At 35.4% G+C, this 19,239-nt stretch overlaps 2 protein-coding genes across 3 annotated transcripts; one reads left to right on the forward strand and one right to left on the reverse strand.

The window, feature by feature from the left end:
• Positions 1 to 2,079: 2,079 nt before the first annotated feature.
• Positions 2,080 to 8,567, forward strand: LOC132096207 (zinc transporter ZIP6-like). The gene is made up of 11 exons (XM_059501453.1): positions 2,080 to 2,179; positions 3,296 to 3,968; positions 4,150 to 4,294; positions 4,394 to 4,495; positions 5,005 to 5,174; positions 5,799 to 5,969; positions 6,136 to 6,223; positions 6,308 to 6,646; positions 7,237 to 7,317; positions 7,480 to 7,670; positions 8,036 to 8,567. The coding sequence occupies exons 1-11, from the start codon at positions 2,082 to 2,084 to the stop codon at positions 8,186 to 8,188; spliced, it is 2,211 nt and encodes a 736-aa protein (XP_059357436.1). The 5' UTR covers positions 2,080 to 2,081; the 3' UTR covers positions 8,189 to 8,567.
• Positions 8,568 to 10,114: 1,547 nt separating this feature from the next.
• LOC132096189 (cytochrome P450 7B1-like) lies at positions 10,115 to 17,910 on the reverse strand. Of its 2 annotated transcripts, XM_059501428.1 has the most exons (6): positions 17,670 to 17,910; positions 16,121 to 16,257; positions 14,665 to 15,267; positions 13,071 to 13,277; positions 12,768 to 12,946; positions 10,115 to 10,875 (listed from the first exon to the last, which is right to left on the reverse strand). In XM_059501428.1, exons 1-6 carry the CDS (start codon positions 17,747 to 17,749, stop codon positions 10,558 to 10,560), a joined length of 1,524 nt encoding a protein of 507 aa, XP_059357411.1. In that variant the 5' UTR covers positions 17,750 to 17,910; the 3' UTR covers positions 10,115 to 10,557. The 2 variants fall into 2 exon arrangements, with proteins under 2 accessions (XP_059357411.1, XP_059357412.1); XM_059501429.1 differs by lacking the exon at positions 16,121 to 16,257 and having other exon boundaries at positions 17,670 to 17,908.
• Positions 17,911 to 19,239: the final 1,329 nt, after the last annotated feature.

Below are 19,239 nucleotides of genomic sequence, written 5' to 3' on the forward strand. Positions count from 1 at the left end.
ATATAATTACAATAATCATCATATATATAGGCCTAAATATAATACAATAAATTGCAATTCAATTTTAAAATATGTTTTTATAATAAAAACACAATACTTTTTTTTTATTACACTATGAAATGAATGGTAGGTTAGCTGTGTTTATATTTTAGGAAGGGGGTCCTAAACATCACACACAAAAGAGATAATCATATTTGGGATGGATGTGATTAGTGTAATGGCCAAAGAGTCTATTAAAAACACAACAGAGCTCATTATTTCTGGAATGTTGAAACAATACTGTGTATTGATGCCAAATACACAATATTATGATTTCCTTGTGAAAAGCCCATTTCTAAACCATGAAGTGCAGTAGGCCCATTAACTATGTAAAAGGATACATTTATAATGTGATAGTATATACAACTGCATTTAGGTTAAATTATTTTATAGCCTATTGTTACTGTGCAAAACCGAATGAGCAATATTTTACCTAGAAAACGTGGATTTTATTAAGAAGGTGCCTTTTCTCTAACCACTATTATTACTGTTAAATGATTAAACATTGAAAGAAATAAAAATTTAATTGGAAATGTACTTTTCGCAACTGCTTTTCACAATAAATATTTAAGGCAGTTACCCATAACTGCTCTGAAAGATACATAATAAAAATATGAATAATTTTATTTGTTTAATTACCTCTCGAAAACAACTAGAAAACCCCTGACAGAGCTATGTTTCTTTTTTTATTCTAAAAATGCAAAAGGTTTTCTTTTCGGGTTAGACTATATGTCTTCATAAATAGCTAAATAACCACCTGTGTTAACACGAGTGTATTTGTGTGCGATATTTGTTGCTGGGTGTGTGTGTGTGTTCAGGTATCATGTTCGGCCACACCATGCATAAACTTTACCTCAGGGTTCATACAGAAACTGCAAAATTAAATTCCAGGACTTTCAAGGAATTTTCAAGCACTACTTTTTTGGTTTACAAGGACTAAAATCAGAAATGTTATACTTATCAAACTATTTTATTATCTTTCAAATTCTAATAAACTAATAAAACTAAATGGCACAAATAAAGTGCAGCCCAAAAGCATGCAATGACTGTGACAACTTTAACATTTGAAAGGATATTATGGCAAAGTTCCTAATTCAAACTGATTTTTTTTTTTTAATGAATATGATTGACCTGAAGAATGAACGCTGTATTATACATTTTATTATGAGCAATATCAACACTTATCAACACTTGGGTGTGTGACAATACACTTCGCTTACGAGATACAGATACTTGGTTCACTAGAATGAGACAATATTTTTATACTATTTTTAAATGACAAAATATTTCACACAAATCAAAACCAATCTAGGGATGTAACTGAAAATTGTTTTGGTAATCAAGTAATCTACAGATTTTTTCGACAATTGACTAATCTGATATTTTTTCGTAAAACAATAAGTCCTAAGTGAAAAACAGTCTATGACTATTTATATATAAACTAACAATGTTGAAATAATAATTGATTCAAATAAAGTATCAAAACCAAGTTTTTACATGGTTTTATTGAACAACACTGATAAAACAGGCCTACATAATGCAATAATACAATATCCCTACACAAAATATGAACATGACCAACTTAAATGTATTATGTATTATAACAAATACCTGCAGAGGGCACCAACGGCCTGAGCATGTTTCACTTTACAGCGTGATTCAAGGACGTTTAAATCCATGTCATTTTAATATTTGGCCACATAAAAACTCACTCAGAGCCAGGGTTTGAACTTTTATTTTAAAATCGAGATGTACAACAAATAGCTTAATAAGAAATATGTTGATGAATTATCCTGTGTTGGTATAGGTTTATAAATGATTTACGTTACAAATCTATTGAGATTTAATTAACAAAATAATTACTATTTTTTTCATTATTGTAAGGGGTAGGTTTAGGGTTGGGGTAGGTGTAGACATTAATAAAACACAATCTAATAATTATAAAATAAAATTTCATTGTTAGTTTCCGGTTGGAGTTGTATATCCATATCCCTTCCATAGACTGTATCCCTTCTAGTCACAACACTGTTTCCGGTTTTGTGATGACGTTTCTTTGCACACGGTGGGGTCGAGCTGCTCGTGGTGTTGTGTGCAAAATCGCAGTCTATACTTTCGAGCGTGGAGCGCGTGTGGACTCCCGGTAAGCAGTTTTGATGTATGATCCGTCCGTTACGCGTGTAAACACACAGTTATTGCGGGAGAAATTCGATGTGCAGAAAGGTTACAAACTAGGCCGCGTGACGCCTGTTGTTCCTCCACAACACTTCTGATGCGTCTGATAAATTTACAAGTAAAGATTTCATAGGTCTCAGAATATAAACGAAATTGACTCTGCAATCCAGTACGAAGCGTCATTAACGGAGAAAACAACGTAGTGTTGTCTTGTTTCAGTTAGTGTGTATAAACAACTGTGAGTGATGGAAGTGCATTAGAACAAAACTCACCTGATTATGACACATGCTACTTTTACACTTTTGTCAACACTATTCAGAAGCACGTGAATTCAATTTATATGCCGTATTTCATGAATACGGTGCCCCAATACTTTTTTATTTACAATATTAATAACAAATGGCACACCTTTCTGATATGATTTTGCAGCTAGTTTTAAATATATGTTCCATCTGTACTGTAACTAACAGTAAAACTAATGGGGTCTTATGTACAAATAACTGCGTGAATTTTTCGTATTTATAGGTAAGTTCTTATTCGTATTTCGTAAGTTCTCATGAAATATTAACGCACTTTCACAACATGTGTGTATATGTTAGTGAACTTGTTTGCATAAAGTTTGTAATTTCCATAAAACACGCCCAAACTATATCCATATGGGACTCCCGGACAACCTTTCCTACAGCACTGAAGATGAAATATCTCTATATAAAATCCAATCCTAACATGATAATCAAGCCACTCAGAGTATGCGATTTTTGTCTATGTGTGATTAAAGTCGTTACTAATATTTAATCATACATTTTGAATACATTTGGCTAAAGGTTATTGATGAAACATAATTTGTTTGTGTACACAGTTCGTGAATGTGACCAACTATTTTGACAATCTACTGTGTTTATACTAACTAATTGTAGTTCAAAAACTATTATAAATTATATAGTTATTTTTAATAAATTATTTTTTTTGACTGAGGTGGCAAAAACTAGATTTAAAGTTTTTTTCTGTTTCAAAATTGCAATGTTGACATTGTGCTATTACAGCATTGTTATAATAATGGTAATATTTTTATGTTTTAGGATAGCAGTATGATTGGCAGGTGGCCACGCCTCTTTTCAGTGATGTCACTGACATTGCTGTGGGCATATTCAGTGGGGGCAGGTACAGACTGTCAAATGGCCATTGAGACTGATGTTCAGGTGGCAGAACAGGCACAGCAGCGCCACCTACAGGCTTTGTTTGACAAGTATGGGCATAATGGGAGCATCACCTTAGAAGGCCTGTACAACCTACTAAAGAGGGTGGGGCTAGACCGAATCCGAAAAGTGATGGTGCATCACCATGGCAATGAACATAATCACACACACACACATGATCACGGGCACGCTCATGTGGACAAACTCACCAAACTCTCACATCCCGCCACCAGCAAGAAGGGAGGTATTGACCATAACGCGGAGAAGAGTGACCCCATCCCAAAAGTGCAGCCTGATCCCACCTCTGGGAAGAAAAGCCAGTCCGATGCCCATCACAATCTCTACATGAAGATGAATCAGGACTTGACCACAACTTTAGCCACACCGTCTTACGTCACAAAATCTCGGCGGACCAATCGTAGCGCTGACTATGATTTAACGCAGGACCACGCATCCTTTAACTCCACCCAGGCCAATAACCACACCCACCAGACTGAGGACACACCCACCCATGCAGAAGATGACCATGATCAACATGGACTTGACCATTCGAATCTGGGGGTACACAAACAGCTATTTATTTAAATGTTATTTTTTTTTATTGTGTAATATATATATATATATATACACATTTTCTCATTTATAATTTTCTATATTGCAAAGTTTTTCTCTAAGCTTTTCCACAGACCCTTGCAAATCCCTGACACACTCCACTCACACAAATTTTAAATGTCTCTTTCAGTGTCAAAATGCGTCCACAATCCTGCAGTCACATGGCATGACGAAGGAAAGGGGTCTCTCTGTCAAGGACTTCAGTTACCTGTGCCCTGCCCTTCTCATGCAGATTGATTCCAATTCTTGCCTCTTGCATGATGTTGACCATTCAAGTGAGCTTTTGAAGATGGAATTTACTTAAAGCTGTGTTTTTGTGACACAATCACAATACTTGATCAGGAGAATTTCTATAACGGTTTACTTTTTTCCAGATCATTCCCATCATCACAACCACCACCACCATCATCATCACAATCATCATCTACAAAATCACACCAATGGCAGAAGTCCAAGGAATTATTCAATTAGCATTGGTAAGTATGTGTTATTTAATATCCTTTTGAGATCAAGTTGATTATTCATTTATATTTAAGTGCTATCTATTTATGCAAATTTCATTTTGAATTTAAGTTAAGCCAGAGAAAATCGTAACACCGTGGGAGTCCTATTGGATTAGTTGTTATACATAAATATGTATACATAAATGCACAGTATGAAAATAAGTTGATGATTTATTAAAACATTTTGATCATCAATAAATGTACAATATCATTTGTCTAAATAACAAAACACTAAAAATTAATCCAATCAGTATTTAATTTAATTTAGGCATGACATTTTGGGATTTGCTAAAGATTACATTAAACAGTGTTATTAAATTATTAGTGTTTTCAAAGATAAACTTTGAGTGAGCATTAAAAGATGGCAAAGGTAATCAATGTAAAAATGATCACGTACAATGAAATTTCCATTATCCACTGATACCACAAAAATAACAAATGTGTGGTACTATTGTGAGAAATGCAGTGTGTTTGTGTTACAGCATGGGTAGGAGGGTTTCTCTCCATCACTTTAATCAGTTTGCTGGCGTTAGTTGGTGTGGTTTTGATCCCACTCATGAACAGAGTTTGCTTCAACTTCCTGCTGAGCTTTCTGGTGGCTCTTGCAGTGGGAACTCTGAGTGGAGATGCTTTCCTCCACCTCATACCACATGTAAGATACAAACTTACTTTCTAATGTTTTTGTTTTGTCTGTGTTTTTATTAATATGATTGAATCATGGGAAGTCACCTGCGATTGCATACAGTACAAATACTCACAAACTACCATTCAAACATTTGGGGTCAGTAAGACTTTTGAAAAATTAAAAAAAAAGTTTTTAAGTCTGCTCATTTGATTAAAAAAATAAAAACAGTAAAAGTATTATTATTACAATTAAAAACATCTGTTTCCTAATTGAAATCTATTCCTGTTTGCTGTTGAATTTTAAAATCTAAAGTATTCCTGTGATGCAAAACTGAATCATTACTCCAGTCTTAAGTGTCACATGATTTTACAAATCATGCACTTTAGAAATCACTGTTTGAAATCATTCCAGTATGCTGATTTGATACTCAACCAAACATCTCTTATTATTACCAATGCTGTAATAATTTTTTTTTTTTAACTGAGATACATTTGTATGTTTTAAATGTCTTTCCTCTAACTTTTGATCCATTTAATGCAAGCTTGGTGAATAAGTGTTAATTACGTAAACAAAAAAATATTTAAAAAAAATCTCTATTTTACAAAATAAAAAGTCAAAGGCATGTCTTGACCTTTGATTGGCATCTCTCAGTCTCAGGGTCAGCATGGCCACTCTGAGCATCATCACCACGGTGAAGAGGTGGAAGAGGATTCCCTTCGGCCGGTGTGGACCGGGCTCACAGCTCTGAGCGGAGTCTACATCATGTTCCTCATCGAACACTTCCTGACCCTCGGCAAAATGTACAAGGACAAAAAACAGAAGGTCAGAAAAGCAAGTCTAAGATCTCCTAATTCATGATATAGTCACCTAATTCACATTCTACTTTAAGCCATTTCTTAAATCATAGTATTAATTTCCAAAATGTTATAATGACATGTAGTTGTTCTTTAAATTTATGTCATTTAAAATATTATTTCTATGCTTTCAGGTGCAAAAGAGTGTTGATTTCCACACAGAAGTTTTGGAATCTGAGAAACTGCCATCATTAGAAGACAATGACGTCAAGACGATTGAGGGTAACATAACTTTTGATGCTTGTTAATGTTTATGCAGTCAAAATGAAACTGTCATACATGATTTTGGTAATTCTGTAACATCAGCTGCAGAAACAAATGGTGGAAGTGCGGTTAGGGGTGTTGCAGAGGAAGAGGAGGTGATGTTGGGGGCAGAGATCTACAACGATGTTGACTGTGAAAACAAATGCCACTCCCACTTCCATGACACTGTTGGCCAATCAGATGAGCAACATCATCATCACCATGACTATCACCACATACTGCATCACCACCACTCCCAAAACCACCACCCGCACACACACTCGCACCGACACACACACTCCTACTCACTCCAGCACTTCCAGGAGGCCGGCGTGGCCACACTCGCCTGGATGGTCATCATGGGAGACGGCCTTCACAACTTCAGTGATGGACTTGCCATAGGTACATTTTACACACACACACAAAACAAATGAAACAAAAAAAAAGTTTATGCTTACAGTCTCTAATATACAGGACTGGAATAAACTTATTAGTGCCCTTTTGAACTGCCGTGTTTTTATATATATATATATATATATATATATTCAAAATTACACAAATACTTTCAGTTTGCTTATATCTAGAGAGAGATTTAACTTTTTAATAAAAAAAAATATATACTTTTAAAAAGTATAATTCTTCATTGTATTTATTTATATATAATTAATATACAATAACAGTATATAGTATAAAAATAGTATTTAATAATAGTTTTATTTTAATATTTTAAATATATTTTGAAATGTATATAAATAAAAATATAAATTCTTAATTTGTTCTCAAGGATTTGGGAATTGTATGTAGTTTGTATTAAGCACAGTGTTTTATATATATTATATGCATAAACATGCATGTGTATATATACTGTGCGTATATTCAAATTGATGTGTAATTTTCACATTGGAAAAAGATTATTGAAAAAAAAAATGCTTACCAAGACATACTCTGCTTTGGAACAGCATTTACAGATTATGTGGGATTTTGTATTTCAGGGGCGGCGTTCACTGAAGGTTTGTCCAGTGGTCTTAGTACCTCAGTCGCTGTGTTCTGCCATGAGCTTCCACATGAGCTTGGTAAGACATTGTTTCTCATCACGGGGACTGTTTTGGTTGTGTTTAGAAATGTATCAGTGTATGGAATTAGCAAAGGAATCGGAATTCAGGTTGTTGTCCATCACATTGCTGTGAAATGTTTTTTGTTCTCACTCATCTGCGTTATCCTCGTCTTTTACACAGGTGATTTTGCAGTCTTGCTGAAGGCAGGCATGTCAGTACGACAGGCCATCCTGTACAATCTGCTTTCAGCCCTGATGGGATATTTGGGCATGATTACAGGCATTCTGATCGGTCATTATGCTGAAAATGTTGCCACATGGATCTTTGCTCTCACGGCTGGTTTGTTCATGTACGTTGCTCTTGTGGACATGGTGAGTAGCACAGAAACATAGAACTGCTGTGATTGAGGAGGGCCCAACTATTAATATTTAAATAAAAACTGAAAGAAAAAAAAAAAATCAAACTGAATTAAGTTTGTTCGAATTTACTGTCTAAAAATAAAAACAAACAAAATTAGCCAATTACAAACCACCTTTTCAAAATATTAACAAACACTGTAGTAGTATATAAATAATTGCAAAAGAACACTGTTCCTCTTTATTTCCAACATAAATAGTATCTAATTATGTATGATGTGTGAATAAAAAATTTATTTGCAACATACACATTATGATCATTCATGTTTATCTAGTTGAAATCGTGATCTGTAAAATGTACCCTTTTTTGTATTTTGTAGGTTCCGGAGATGTTACACAATGACGCGAGTGAAGCAGGCTTCAGTCACTATGGCTTCTTTCTCCTGCAGAATGCTGGGATTCTCCTGGGCTTCGGCATCATGCTTATCATTGCTGTTTTTGAGCATAAGATACAACTTGACATTGGCTTCTGACCTGAGGACAATGCAGTAACAAGTTTTTCCTTCACTACTAAAAACATCACTCCACAATAACATCTACTAACATTCTTCAACCATGAATTTTGCTTACCTGGTGTCCACCTGTTGAAAAAATCTGATTTAACCTGTGAAAAGGTGGCAGCAGTTTAATATGCACAAATAATTGTTGTCTTAATTGTGGTTTGTGAGAGTTAAAGTATTTATAAGTGCTGTTACAATTTTTAGTGTAAAAAAGAAACTTGAGTAACATTGAGATTCTGGAGGTCTTTTATTTTTGTTACAGTGTTGTACGGTTGCTTTTGAAGCATGTTACATTTGTTCATTTTGCACATGCTGTCTCTCCAACATTCCAGTAAAGTATTATTGGGTGTCCCATGATGCCTTTGTCTGATTCCTTTTCCAAACTGTATTTGAACTTTCCAACAAGTATATAAAAAGATACTGTATACTGTTAATAGTATTGAAGTAAATGGATATTCTTAAGATATGCTAAAGATTGTGCTTACAATGTTATTAAATGGTAGTGTTTTTAAAGATGAAATTTCATAAGACGTTATATCACTACAAATATTTAAATTTAAATGAGTATGCATAAGGTTTACAATATCGACTGATAAAATACAGAATACTGACCAGTAGTAATATATATAAAAAAACTAATATCAACCAGTAACCAATAAATAAGTAATAATTTGTGTACAATACTATTCAAAGGTTTAGGGTCAGTAAGTTTTTTTATTATTAAATACTTCTACTAATAAAGCATAACTGCTGCCTAAAATTCAGCTTTACCACTACAGAAATAAATGACTTTTAAAAACTTATTAAAATAGAAACTTAATTAAAACAAATTTTAAATTGTAATAATTTTTCTAGGGTTTCCGCGGGGCTGTAAAAGGTAGTAAATTAAATTATGCCAAATTAAGGCTAGTAAAAAGTAGTAAACGTCATCTGACGAGGTAGATAAATTTTCGAAGCCCCATCTAACTGGGTCTATATCATGGGTGTACATCGACGCCATCAACCTCCACTGCTCCCTCAACCTTGCCTGCTTGCTCCTTGCAGTCCACTGCCAGTAATCCTACCACCAGCATACAGACGATCTGCACCACCACCGCTACGCTACAGGCTGAAGTACTATGGTGTTTAGACTTGGCAGTGAAACACCACTCGTCCAAGTCCAATGATGGCATATGAGAGCTGTTCAGCATGATGTTCCCGGATTCCCAAATCGCCAAATCGTTCGCTTTGGCCAAAGACAAGACCAGCTACATGGTCAAATTTGGCATCGCCCCCTATTTTAAGAAGCAACTGGTTGAAGCTATAAATCATGCCGGACCATACGTACTTATGTTTGATGAGAGTCTGAATGAATCGTCAAAGAAAAAACAAATGGACATACACATTCGTTCTTGAATGTAGCTCACTCGCCCTAACACACATGCACACTCACATACACCTACAGAACCTCTCCTGACTTTATTTCTCGCTCTCTCTGGTTCTCTATCTCTCCCTCCCAGTGTTGAAATTAAGTTATAATTGCTTCATTAAATTGTGATTAAATATGTTATTAATTCATTTTGGAAAGATATTTCATGTCTTTACTTGTCACTTTACTTAACACTTAACACTGCTACAGTGGAAGTTTGAAGCCATGTTGGTAGTAAAAATATTGTGATGGTAGTAAAATAGGTGGTAAAAAGGTAGTAAATTCAATTTAAGAATCTCTGTATAAACCCTGTTTTCACAATATTAGTTTTTACTGTATTTTGAATCACATAAATTAGCTTTGATGAGCCTAGAGACTTCAAAAATACCTAAAAATCTTACTGATCCCAAACTTTTGAACAGCAATTTGTTTATTCAATATATTTTGACATACTGAATAATCCTGACCTAATTTTAAGAGTTAAAAAAATAAACAAAACAGCAGAAAAATTTACCTTTTAATATTCAAAGCTGGACTCAAGAAATGATTAGTGTTCTCTAGATGATGAGCTGCAGACTGCAGTGCATGAAATCCTGTGACTGGCATGTACAGCCTTTGCCACTTTATGAGTTTGTAATTATTTATACACAGTGATAGGATAAAATTGATTTATGAGAGGTAAGATGTTTGAAAAGCTGTCCTTATGTCACACATAGCATATACGTAGAAAGCTGTTCACTGTAATGCATCAACCCTGATTCCAACTGCACTGTATGATGTATGTTTAGCTCATACAAAGATGAGATTTTTCCATGGCAGTGTTATTTTTATTGATGATTTTTTATATATATATATTTGCATGCACCCTGTGAAAAAAATGAGAGGAAAATACCTAAGAACTGAACAGACAAAGGTCTCTCTCTATTCATTTAGTTCATTCCTCCCTCTTCATATTTTCCCCTGGTTTCCTGGTTCTGTATCTGAAAGTGATTTGATTAGCAGGTGGCATGATGCCCAGACCAGCACGGCTGTTGTCTAGCATCGCCTCCTGCTGGTTCTCCAGCAACTGCATTTCACACATGAGTAAAGCCACACACACAAACTGCTTCAGCTCATTCATCGCAAAAAAACGCCCTGGACACTGTGTGGCTCCAGAGCCAAAAGGCATCCGATAGTACCGGACTTTCTGGCCACATTTATAAAAATCTGTTTTTTCCTTCCCATCCTCCACAAAACGGTCAAATTGGAAGCGCTACAAGAAACCACATACAAAAGACATTTTAATAAATATATTTTCTAACAATAAAGAAGTATGTTGAAAATGAAGTCTGCTAGGTGGATCTAGAGCAGTGATTCTCAACATTTTGACTTCAAGTCCCACATCGTCCGTTACAGTATTCAAAGGCTGTGACTTCTAGTTGTTAAAGGGATAGTTCACCCAAAAATCATAATTATGTTATTAATAACTCACCCTCATGTCGTTCCAAACCAGTAAGACCTCCATTTATCTTCGGAACACAGTTTAAGATATTTTAGATTTAGTCAGAGAGCTCTCAGTCCCTCCATTGAAACTGTGAACAGTATACTGTCCATGTCCAGAAAGGTAAGAAAAACATCATCAAAGTAGTCCATGTGATATCAGAGGGTCAGTTAGAATATTTTGAAGCATCGAAAATACATTTTGGTCCAAAACTAGCAAAAACTACGACTTTATTCAGCATTGTCTTCTCTTCCGTGTCTGTTGTAAGACAGTTCAAAACAAAGCAGTTTGTCATATCCGGTTCGCGAACGAATCATTCGATGTAACCGGATCTTTTTGAACCAGTTCACCAAATCGAACTGAATCGTTTTAAACGGTTTGCGTCTCCAATATGCATTAATCCACAAATGACTTAAGCTGTTAACTTTTTTAATGTGGCTGACACTCCCTCTGAGTTCAAAAAAACCAATATCCCCGAGTAATTCATGTACTCAAACAGTACACTGACTGAACTGCTGTGAAGAGAGAACTGAAGATGAACACCGAGCCGAGCCAGATAATGACTCGTTCACGAGTCAAGAACCGTTTCTGTCAGACGTGTCCGATTCGTCACACAGAGCGTCTGAACCGAACTGATTCTTTTGGTGATTAATTCTGAACTGATTCTGTGCTAATGTTATGAGCCCAGGTAAACCGAAGGCTTGCAATCATCGCCAACGACGCCATTACGTCGAGCTCAAAAGAACCGGTGAACCGTTTTCTTCAACCAGTTTATTGAATCGAACTGTCAGAAAGAACTACTGGTGATCCGAAAACCGATGCAACTGGTTCTTGACTCGTGAACGAATCATTATCTGGCTCGGCTCGGTGTTCATCTCTCTCTTCACATCAGTTCAGTCAGTGTATTGTTTGAGTAAATGAATTACTCCGGGATATTGGTTTGTTTGCACTCAGAGGGAGTTTCAGCCACATTAAACAAGTTAACAGTTTAAGTCATTTGTGGATTAATGCGTATTGGAGACGCAAACCGTTTAAAACGATTCAGTTCGATTTGGTGAACTGGTTCAAAAAGATCCGGTTACATCAAATGATTCGTTCGCGAACCGGATTTCACAAACTGCTTTGTTTTGAACTCTCTCACAACAGACACAGAAGAGAAGACAATGCTGAATAAAGTCATAGTTTTTGCTATTTTTGGAAATGTATTTTCGATGCTTCAAAATATTCCAACTGACCCTCTGATGTCACATGGACTACTGTGTCTCATGATCCTTCAGAAATCATTACAATATGCAGATTTAGTGCTCAGTTATTATTGCTACTCAATTATGAATAATAATTCTTATTACCATCAATGATGAAAACACTTAATATTTTTGTGGAAATCAACTCTCCTTTATGAATAAAAAAATTCAAAAGAACAGCATTTATTCAAAATAGAAACATGTAGTAACATTCTTTTCAAGAATTTACTTTTGATCAATTTAGTAATAAGTATTGTTAATTTCTTTTTGGAAATCTTTTGAATGGTAATGTATTGCAGTTTCCACAATAATATGAAGCAGCAAAAATTGTCTTCAGCAATGATGATAATTAATCAGGATTGAAGTAAGAGGCGCTCTGGTTGAGAATCACTGATCTAAGCAGCTGCAGAAGCATGTTACCTGAGGCTGATCGTATATTTCAGGGTCGAGGTGTGTGGTTTGTGGGTAAAGAGCAACAATGTCATCTTTTCGTAGGTTGACTGTATGCTGGGCATCCAGACGCAAACAGAAATCTTCCTGAACCACACGGATGTTCATTGATACAGAGGAGAGACGTAAACTCTCGTTTATTGCACTCTCTGTAGAGAGAAATAGACAGTCTGAATGATTGAAAACTGGCATAGTAATTTCAAATCGATAGCACTGCTTAGACAATAATTGATTTGTTTGTTGGGTTACTATGTAAGAATGTGTGTGTGGTACCCAGGTAAACCATCTGTTCTAGCTGCTGTCGTGTAATTGTGATGTCTTCTTCAAACACCAACTGCATGTTCTTCTCTCCAACCACATTGAGAATCTCTGCTCTCACTGCTTCGAGGGCATCCGGGCAGGAGATGAGGTGGTAAAGACACCAGAAGGCTGCTGGGATAGTGTTTCCCACTGATGCCCACAGCATGGCAAAATGATGTGCTGTGGAGAGAGACAAAAAGAAAGCTAAGTGTATGTGTGTGTAAACCATTGGGCACTGGTCCAAACCAATGCAGCACAGTCATGATGAGTGTGCATTATGTGTAATACTATATTTGTTCAAGCACATCATGCTTCAGACAGAAACGGACAGCAAAAAGACCCTTTAATAAAAGTCAACTTATAAGCCAGAAATCAACAGTCAACTCTGTAACACCCCAGGGCAGGAATTTAATGTGGGCAACAGGCATGCATTTACAAGTCTTTTATACTTGAATGGGGAAGCACTGAAATCTCCAAAGCAGTTTGTCAAGATTATGATTAATTAAAATGAGTCAAATAAGCAATAATGTCTGACAATAAATACTGCCATGGCAACTACATGAAATAAAATACATTTTTATTTGAAGTATCAATTTCTTTTTTTTTTTTTACTAAAACTGAAACTTAAGTGTGTGTGTGGGCCAAAGATTTGCTTTGGGTGTCCCGAGATTGTATCCCACCTCATGGACCTTTCCCACCCCCATCTCTCTCTCCCAATCACTTCCTCAGGTCATACATCATAAATCAGGTCATAAAAATACACTGTATAACGCGTATAATTTTACTATTACTACTAATAACATTTGCATTAAAAATAAAATATTTAATAATAATTAATACTTTTTATAAAATCAATTAATTAGTGATGTTTTTGATTACTAAAATTTTATGAAACAATAATTTAATGAAAGAAGTGTCAACTAAAATAGAAACCAAAAAATTGCTGAAATACACAGAATTTTGTAAAAAAATAAAAATAAAAAAAATTTCACAAGACCTTAAAAATTAAATTTTTGTTCAACTTTTAATAAATTGATGATAAATTGTGGAAGCTTCATGATTTCAATTTCAATGCTTTAAGGCATGCATTTTTATGAATAAAATTTTATTTAACTATTAAAACAGAGTCTACAAAAATTACAATTGAAAAAAAAAAACAGAATTTGACAAAAAAGTACAATTTATTTCATAGTGTTCTAATTATTGTCAATCCTAAGCGCAAAACAGACAGCGCATCTAGTAGTCTGATTCCTGGACCAATTATTCTTATGATCTGATTCATTTTATTGAATCAAAACCAAACAGACTACAACTAACTGTGAGACTTAGGACGGTGTATAGTTTTGCGAGAATTATGGTACATTTACTTAATATTTAATAATCTCTTTTGGTGCCCAAATTCTGAAGACCAGGGTTCTTCATGTTATGTTGGGAAAATTATTATACTTCTGTAGATGGGACATTTACCATCAGCTACAGGCTTCACAGTCATATGTGGGCCCCGCAAAAAGGATTTTAGATTCTCTGTATGAGGTTGTATGTTTGTGTGCATGCATGTGGAAGTCACCTGCTTTATCTCTGTCCTGAAGTGCGTCATACTCCTGGAACAAAGCCTTTCGGGTCTGTATGAACTCGCATGGAGCCCTCCATTCTGCCATTCTTTGAGGATAGAAAAATCTTGTCAGCTTCTCACGAATTTCTTTGGTTTTTCCCAGCAAGGTGATGGGAACACGGGCCATTAGTAAAGGGAAAATGGCATCGAACTTCTCAAAGTCCTCTCGCAGCTGATCCAGACGCAGATCTGATGAATGTCCATATAGCGTGTTAAATGTGGTCTGAAACATTACACATTTACAGAACTCATATAGTTCCGCCTCTTGCCAATCGCCATCAGACCCAGATTCTTCACTGGGCAGAAAAAGGCGTTGCATGACCTGCTGTAAGTTTCCCATCATGCTGAACGTGAGCGGGTCGAGGGCAGGCCCCTGCAGCAGAATGTAACTCCGCTGGAGGCTGTCACTCATTCCAGGGAAGAGGCCACTCCGGACCGGTGGGTAACCAAACGTCCTGGATGCTGCGCTGTCTGAAAACGTGTGGAAATCCAGCTGTTTCCCATGCTTGATCACAGAGGGGTACTGGAGGGGGTTCATTATGAATGTTATGTACCTTCCTAAAGAAACATACAAAAATAAATAGATGCATGTCATGACATAATGCATAATGTCCAGCAGCTACTTCAGATCATGTTTATTATTTTCAGGTAATTTTTTGTTGAATATTTTTTGCATGGCTTCAGTGTTGTTTGCCAACATCAGTATTATTCATACTCAGAACTAACTCGAAGGATTCCACAACTTGTTACTTGCCATTGGTGTTACAGACATACAATTATCAAGAAGATAAATAGAAACACACAAACAAAACAAATGATAATAATTTTTAAAAAACTCCAAGGAGGAACAAATGTAGGTACTGTACCATAATATCATAGACCTGCTGAGTCAGAGTGGACTCTTTTGATTTGTTTAGTAAACCACCTAGAAACTACCCAGAAAAGAGTACAAAATAATAATAATACAAAACACCTTAAATTATTAAAAAATGACATGGGATATTTGTACTTGTAAAAACTGCTGTGTCATACAATAGGACTGAAGAAATTGTGATGAATTAAAAAATCTAAAATATACACGTACCCTTTTACTTTTATAAAGACTGTAACCTTAAATCTTGATGTTGAAAAAAGCTCCATGCATGTTATTTATCAGCTATTTAAAAATTGCTATTCTCACAACCCCTTTCAGAACCATATATTTTTAATCACAATAACTATGTCAGCATGTATTGCATAATGGTGTGTCTGAGAGGGAGAGGAAGAGCAAAAGGAAACCAGTGAGCACAAAGCTCAGCCAAAAATGACAAAAATTTTCATTTTGTTAGAAGTCAGAAGACGTTCTTGTTTTAAAAAAATGATTTGTGTATAAATAATGCTAAGTAAACGTGTGTGTTTTTGTCAGATGTACCTGCTATTAGTACAGTAAAAACATCTCCATGCTCCTGCTGCAGTTGCGTAAGAAACTGCTGAGAGTTATTTCTGAATTCTAAAGCTTTTCCCAGGAATGGAATCCAGCCTTTAATCAGTGGGGGCTCGTGGTCCTTCCTGCAGCAAGCGGACACAATGTAACAGTCATGTTTTTTTAACATGCTTGTTTCAACAGTGTCTGAGAGACCTTGCCATGTCTTTATAAAATTCTCTCTCAAACAAACACACAAACTCAAACAAACCCCAACCACGTAGTTCACCAGCTTTCTTATTAATAATGTTCTCTGTGGTAAAGCAATGATATAATTGTGATAAACAAAATGCTTCATTGTTTTTTTTAGTTTTTTTCTTTTAGTTTTTTTTAAGTTAGTGAGAATACTGTTTAATGATTTACTGCTGATGTATTGCTCCCATGTCCTACTTTTCGAGGTTGACCAGTATGGCGTGGCCCTTTGGGAATTAGTTCTCCAAACATCCTTTTAAGACTGCTACTCCCTAACTGAACAAGAAAACACACTGCTGCTATAATAGGGGGGTAAATATCTTGACTAAACATCTCTGCACAGAAACTTTACATAAATTAAATACAGATGTTAATTTGAATGTTTTTTTTTTACCACTTGTGTGGTAATAGACTACATGAATTGTGCTTCAGTTATGTTGTAATGCACATCCTTGTTTCATCGTTTCAAACAAGCGGTTTTGCATCAATAGGATCCTTTATTCAAAATAATGCCTGATTCATGAATGAATCGATTTTTCAGTCAAATCTTTTCAATGAATCATTTAAAGCCGTTCACAATACATGTACCAGTGGCCTCTAGAACGATTTACTTCAGATATACGATGCTTTCGGGAAACGCAGCTCTAAACGATTTGTTAAGTATTATATTATACAATATAATATATAATAAAAAAATATATATTTAAAGTGACTTAATGATTCATAAGCCAAATCATGACTGCAACAAATGGTACTGGAACCAGTGAAATTATAAACATCTTAATAAGTAACATTTAATAAAAAAATTAGGCCTATAGCTCTAAATAAGCCTTTGTTACTTAGAGAACAATGCGATGACGTAATCGAGTCACTGAATCGGCTCACATTGTTCGAAAGAAAAGATTCTTGTGGGACTATACCCATTGAAAGCCTTCTATTGAAAGGTTCGATTTCAAACAGAGTAAACAAGCTCCCCGTTTTGCTGTAAATTATTCATATAGTCTTAACAGACACTCCATAGCCAAGGCGGCTTAAAATGTACTTTAAGTGATGAATGATGATTATAACATTAAGTTTCATCTATTTGGACATTCACACTAATCATGAATCGGTTTATGCATCATGTTTCTTCAAATATTTGAACAAAATGCGTCTGTCTATTGAATAAATACACGCACCACATTGACACAAAAGCTCAATTAAACATTCTTTTAAACAACGTATTCATCCGTATTAAAATGGGGGGGGGGGGGGGGCATCTACATGACAACATTCCCAACATGCAGCAAAATATCAGAAAACTCACCTTCTGCGCCCGCAGAAAGCGCAGATCAGCAGCAGCACGGAGATAAAGACCAGAAATATCGTCAATAAACACCCCAACATGATCAAAGAGCCTAAAAATCTTAGAAGACTGGTCCGGGGGAAAACAGGCTTTACGAAGCACTCCACACGATTCGTCCAGGTTTTGCGACTGTTGCTTTAAAAGTGAAAGGGCTTGTCATCACCGCACAAATGAAACATCATGGTCCAACAGGAGATTATTATGACAAGAAATGAGGAGATAATACGTGAACAACTTGTGTCCAAGATTTTCAGAAAGTCACGCCCAGTACAGTTCACTCAATGAAAGTTAAATATTGCTCAACAGCTACTCTTTTTTATTACTAACCAACTTGGGCTACAGCCACGTTTGTTGTTATTCCCCGATATACGCAGCAGCATTTAAAATATGAATAACAATAAATATCTATTTTAGGATATAGAATTTTTATTTTGAGGACATACATCAAATAGACAGACAGACAAAAGAGTGATAGAGTGATTGAAATATTTAAACTTGTCTACCTATAAATGAAATATAAACTGCATAAGAGGTCATTGTTTCATATATATTTTCTAATTATTTTAAAAATACTTTATATAATTAAAAAAAAAGTTTTAAGTATGCTGCGGTCCTCTAGTGGAACTGCTGGTTAAATGCGTTCAACTAAATTATGTGTTTGCAGAAATGGGGGACTGCACAACTCAAAGGAAAAATAATACTATTGCACATGCAATAAATTATATCATTATTTATATAATTGTACAGTGAGTTTACAATCCTAAGCTTGGATCCTGTACCTGATTAGACTCTCCAGAACAGCCTAATAAAACACAGTTATGATTTTTTTTATGGACACCATACAGTCTGAGTCTCACAGGGCCAAACACTTTGAAACAACTTTGTGCATTGCTCACGTAAAAGCCACACCCTGGCAGTCTTTCAAACCGTAAATTACAAACACTAAAGCACTTTCCCCACAGAATGTGAGAGGTCACACAAATGCAAGTTTGTACTGTATTTGTCTGTATGTGTTTGGGGGTCGGTGCAAATTACCAATTCACTTCAGATGCAGTTCTGGCAGTGCCTGATTGAAAATCGAAGTATTCTCTTTATACAATATAAATATTTTCAGCATTTTCTTTCAACTGTCTCTTTCTTCTTTAAGTCTGTGACTCAGTGTGCATGTGAGAGTGTATGAATGCCAGCAGCGAGTACTGCTCCACATATAAAGGGCTCTCTGTTTGCTTGTTCTGTGGTTCTTTTTTCAATGCTGCCAGTAAAGAGACACCAAACAGGCTTTCACTATCCACAACACTGCTGAACTCAGAATATTGTTGTTGCTAATCAATTAATGGAGAATATAAATTTAAAAACGGACTTGGTCTAATGAGAGTGTTAGAGATATCAATGGCAATGTCAATGGCTCAATTATCCACTGCTAAACATTAAAGAATCGTACAGATATTATAAATAATGATCTCCACAGCTTTATACAAATTGTAATTTGACATCTTGAAACCATACACTTTAAATACATACATACATACAT

Source organism: Carassius carassius, chromosome 20, assembly GCF_963082965.1.
Source record: "Carassius carassius chromosome 20, fCarCar2.1, whole genome shotgun sequence".
In the NCBI taxonomy this organism is placed as follows: Eukaryota; Metazoa; Chordata; class Actinopteri; order Cypriniformes; family Cyprinidae; genus Carassius; species Carassius carassius.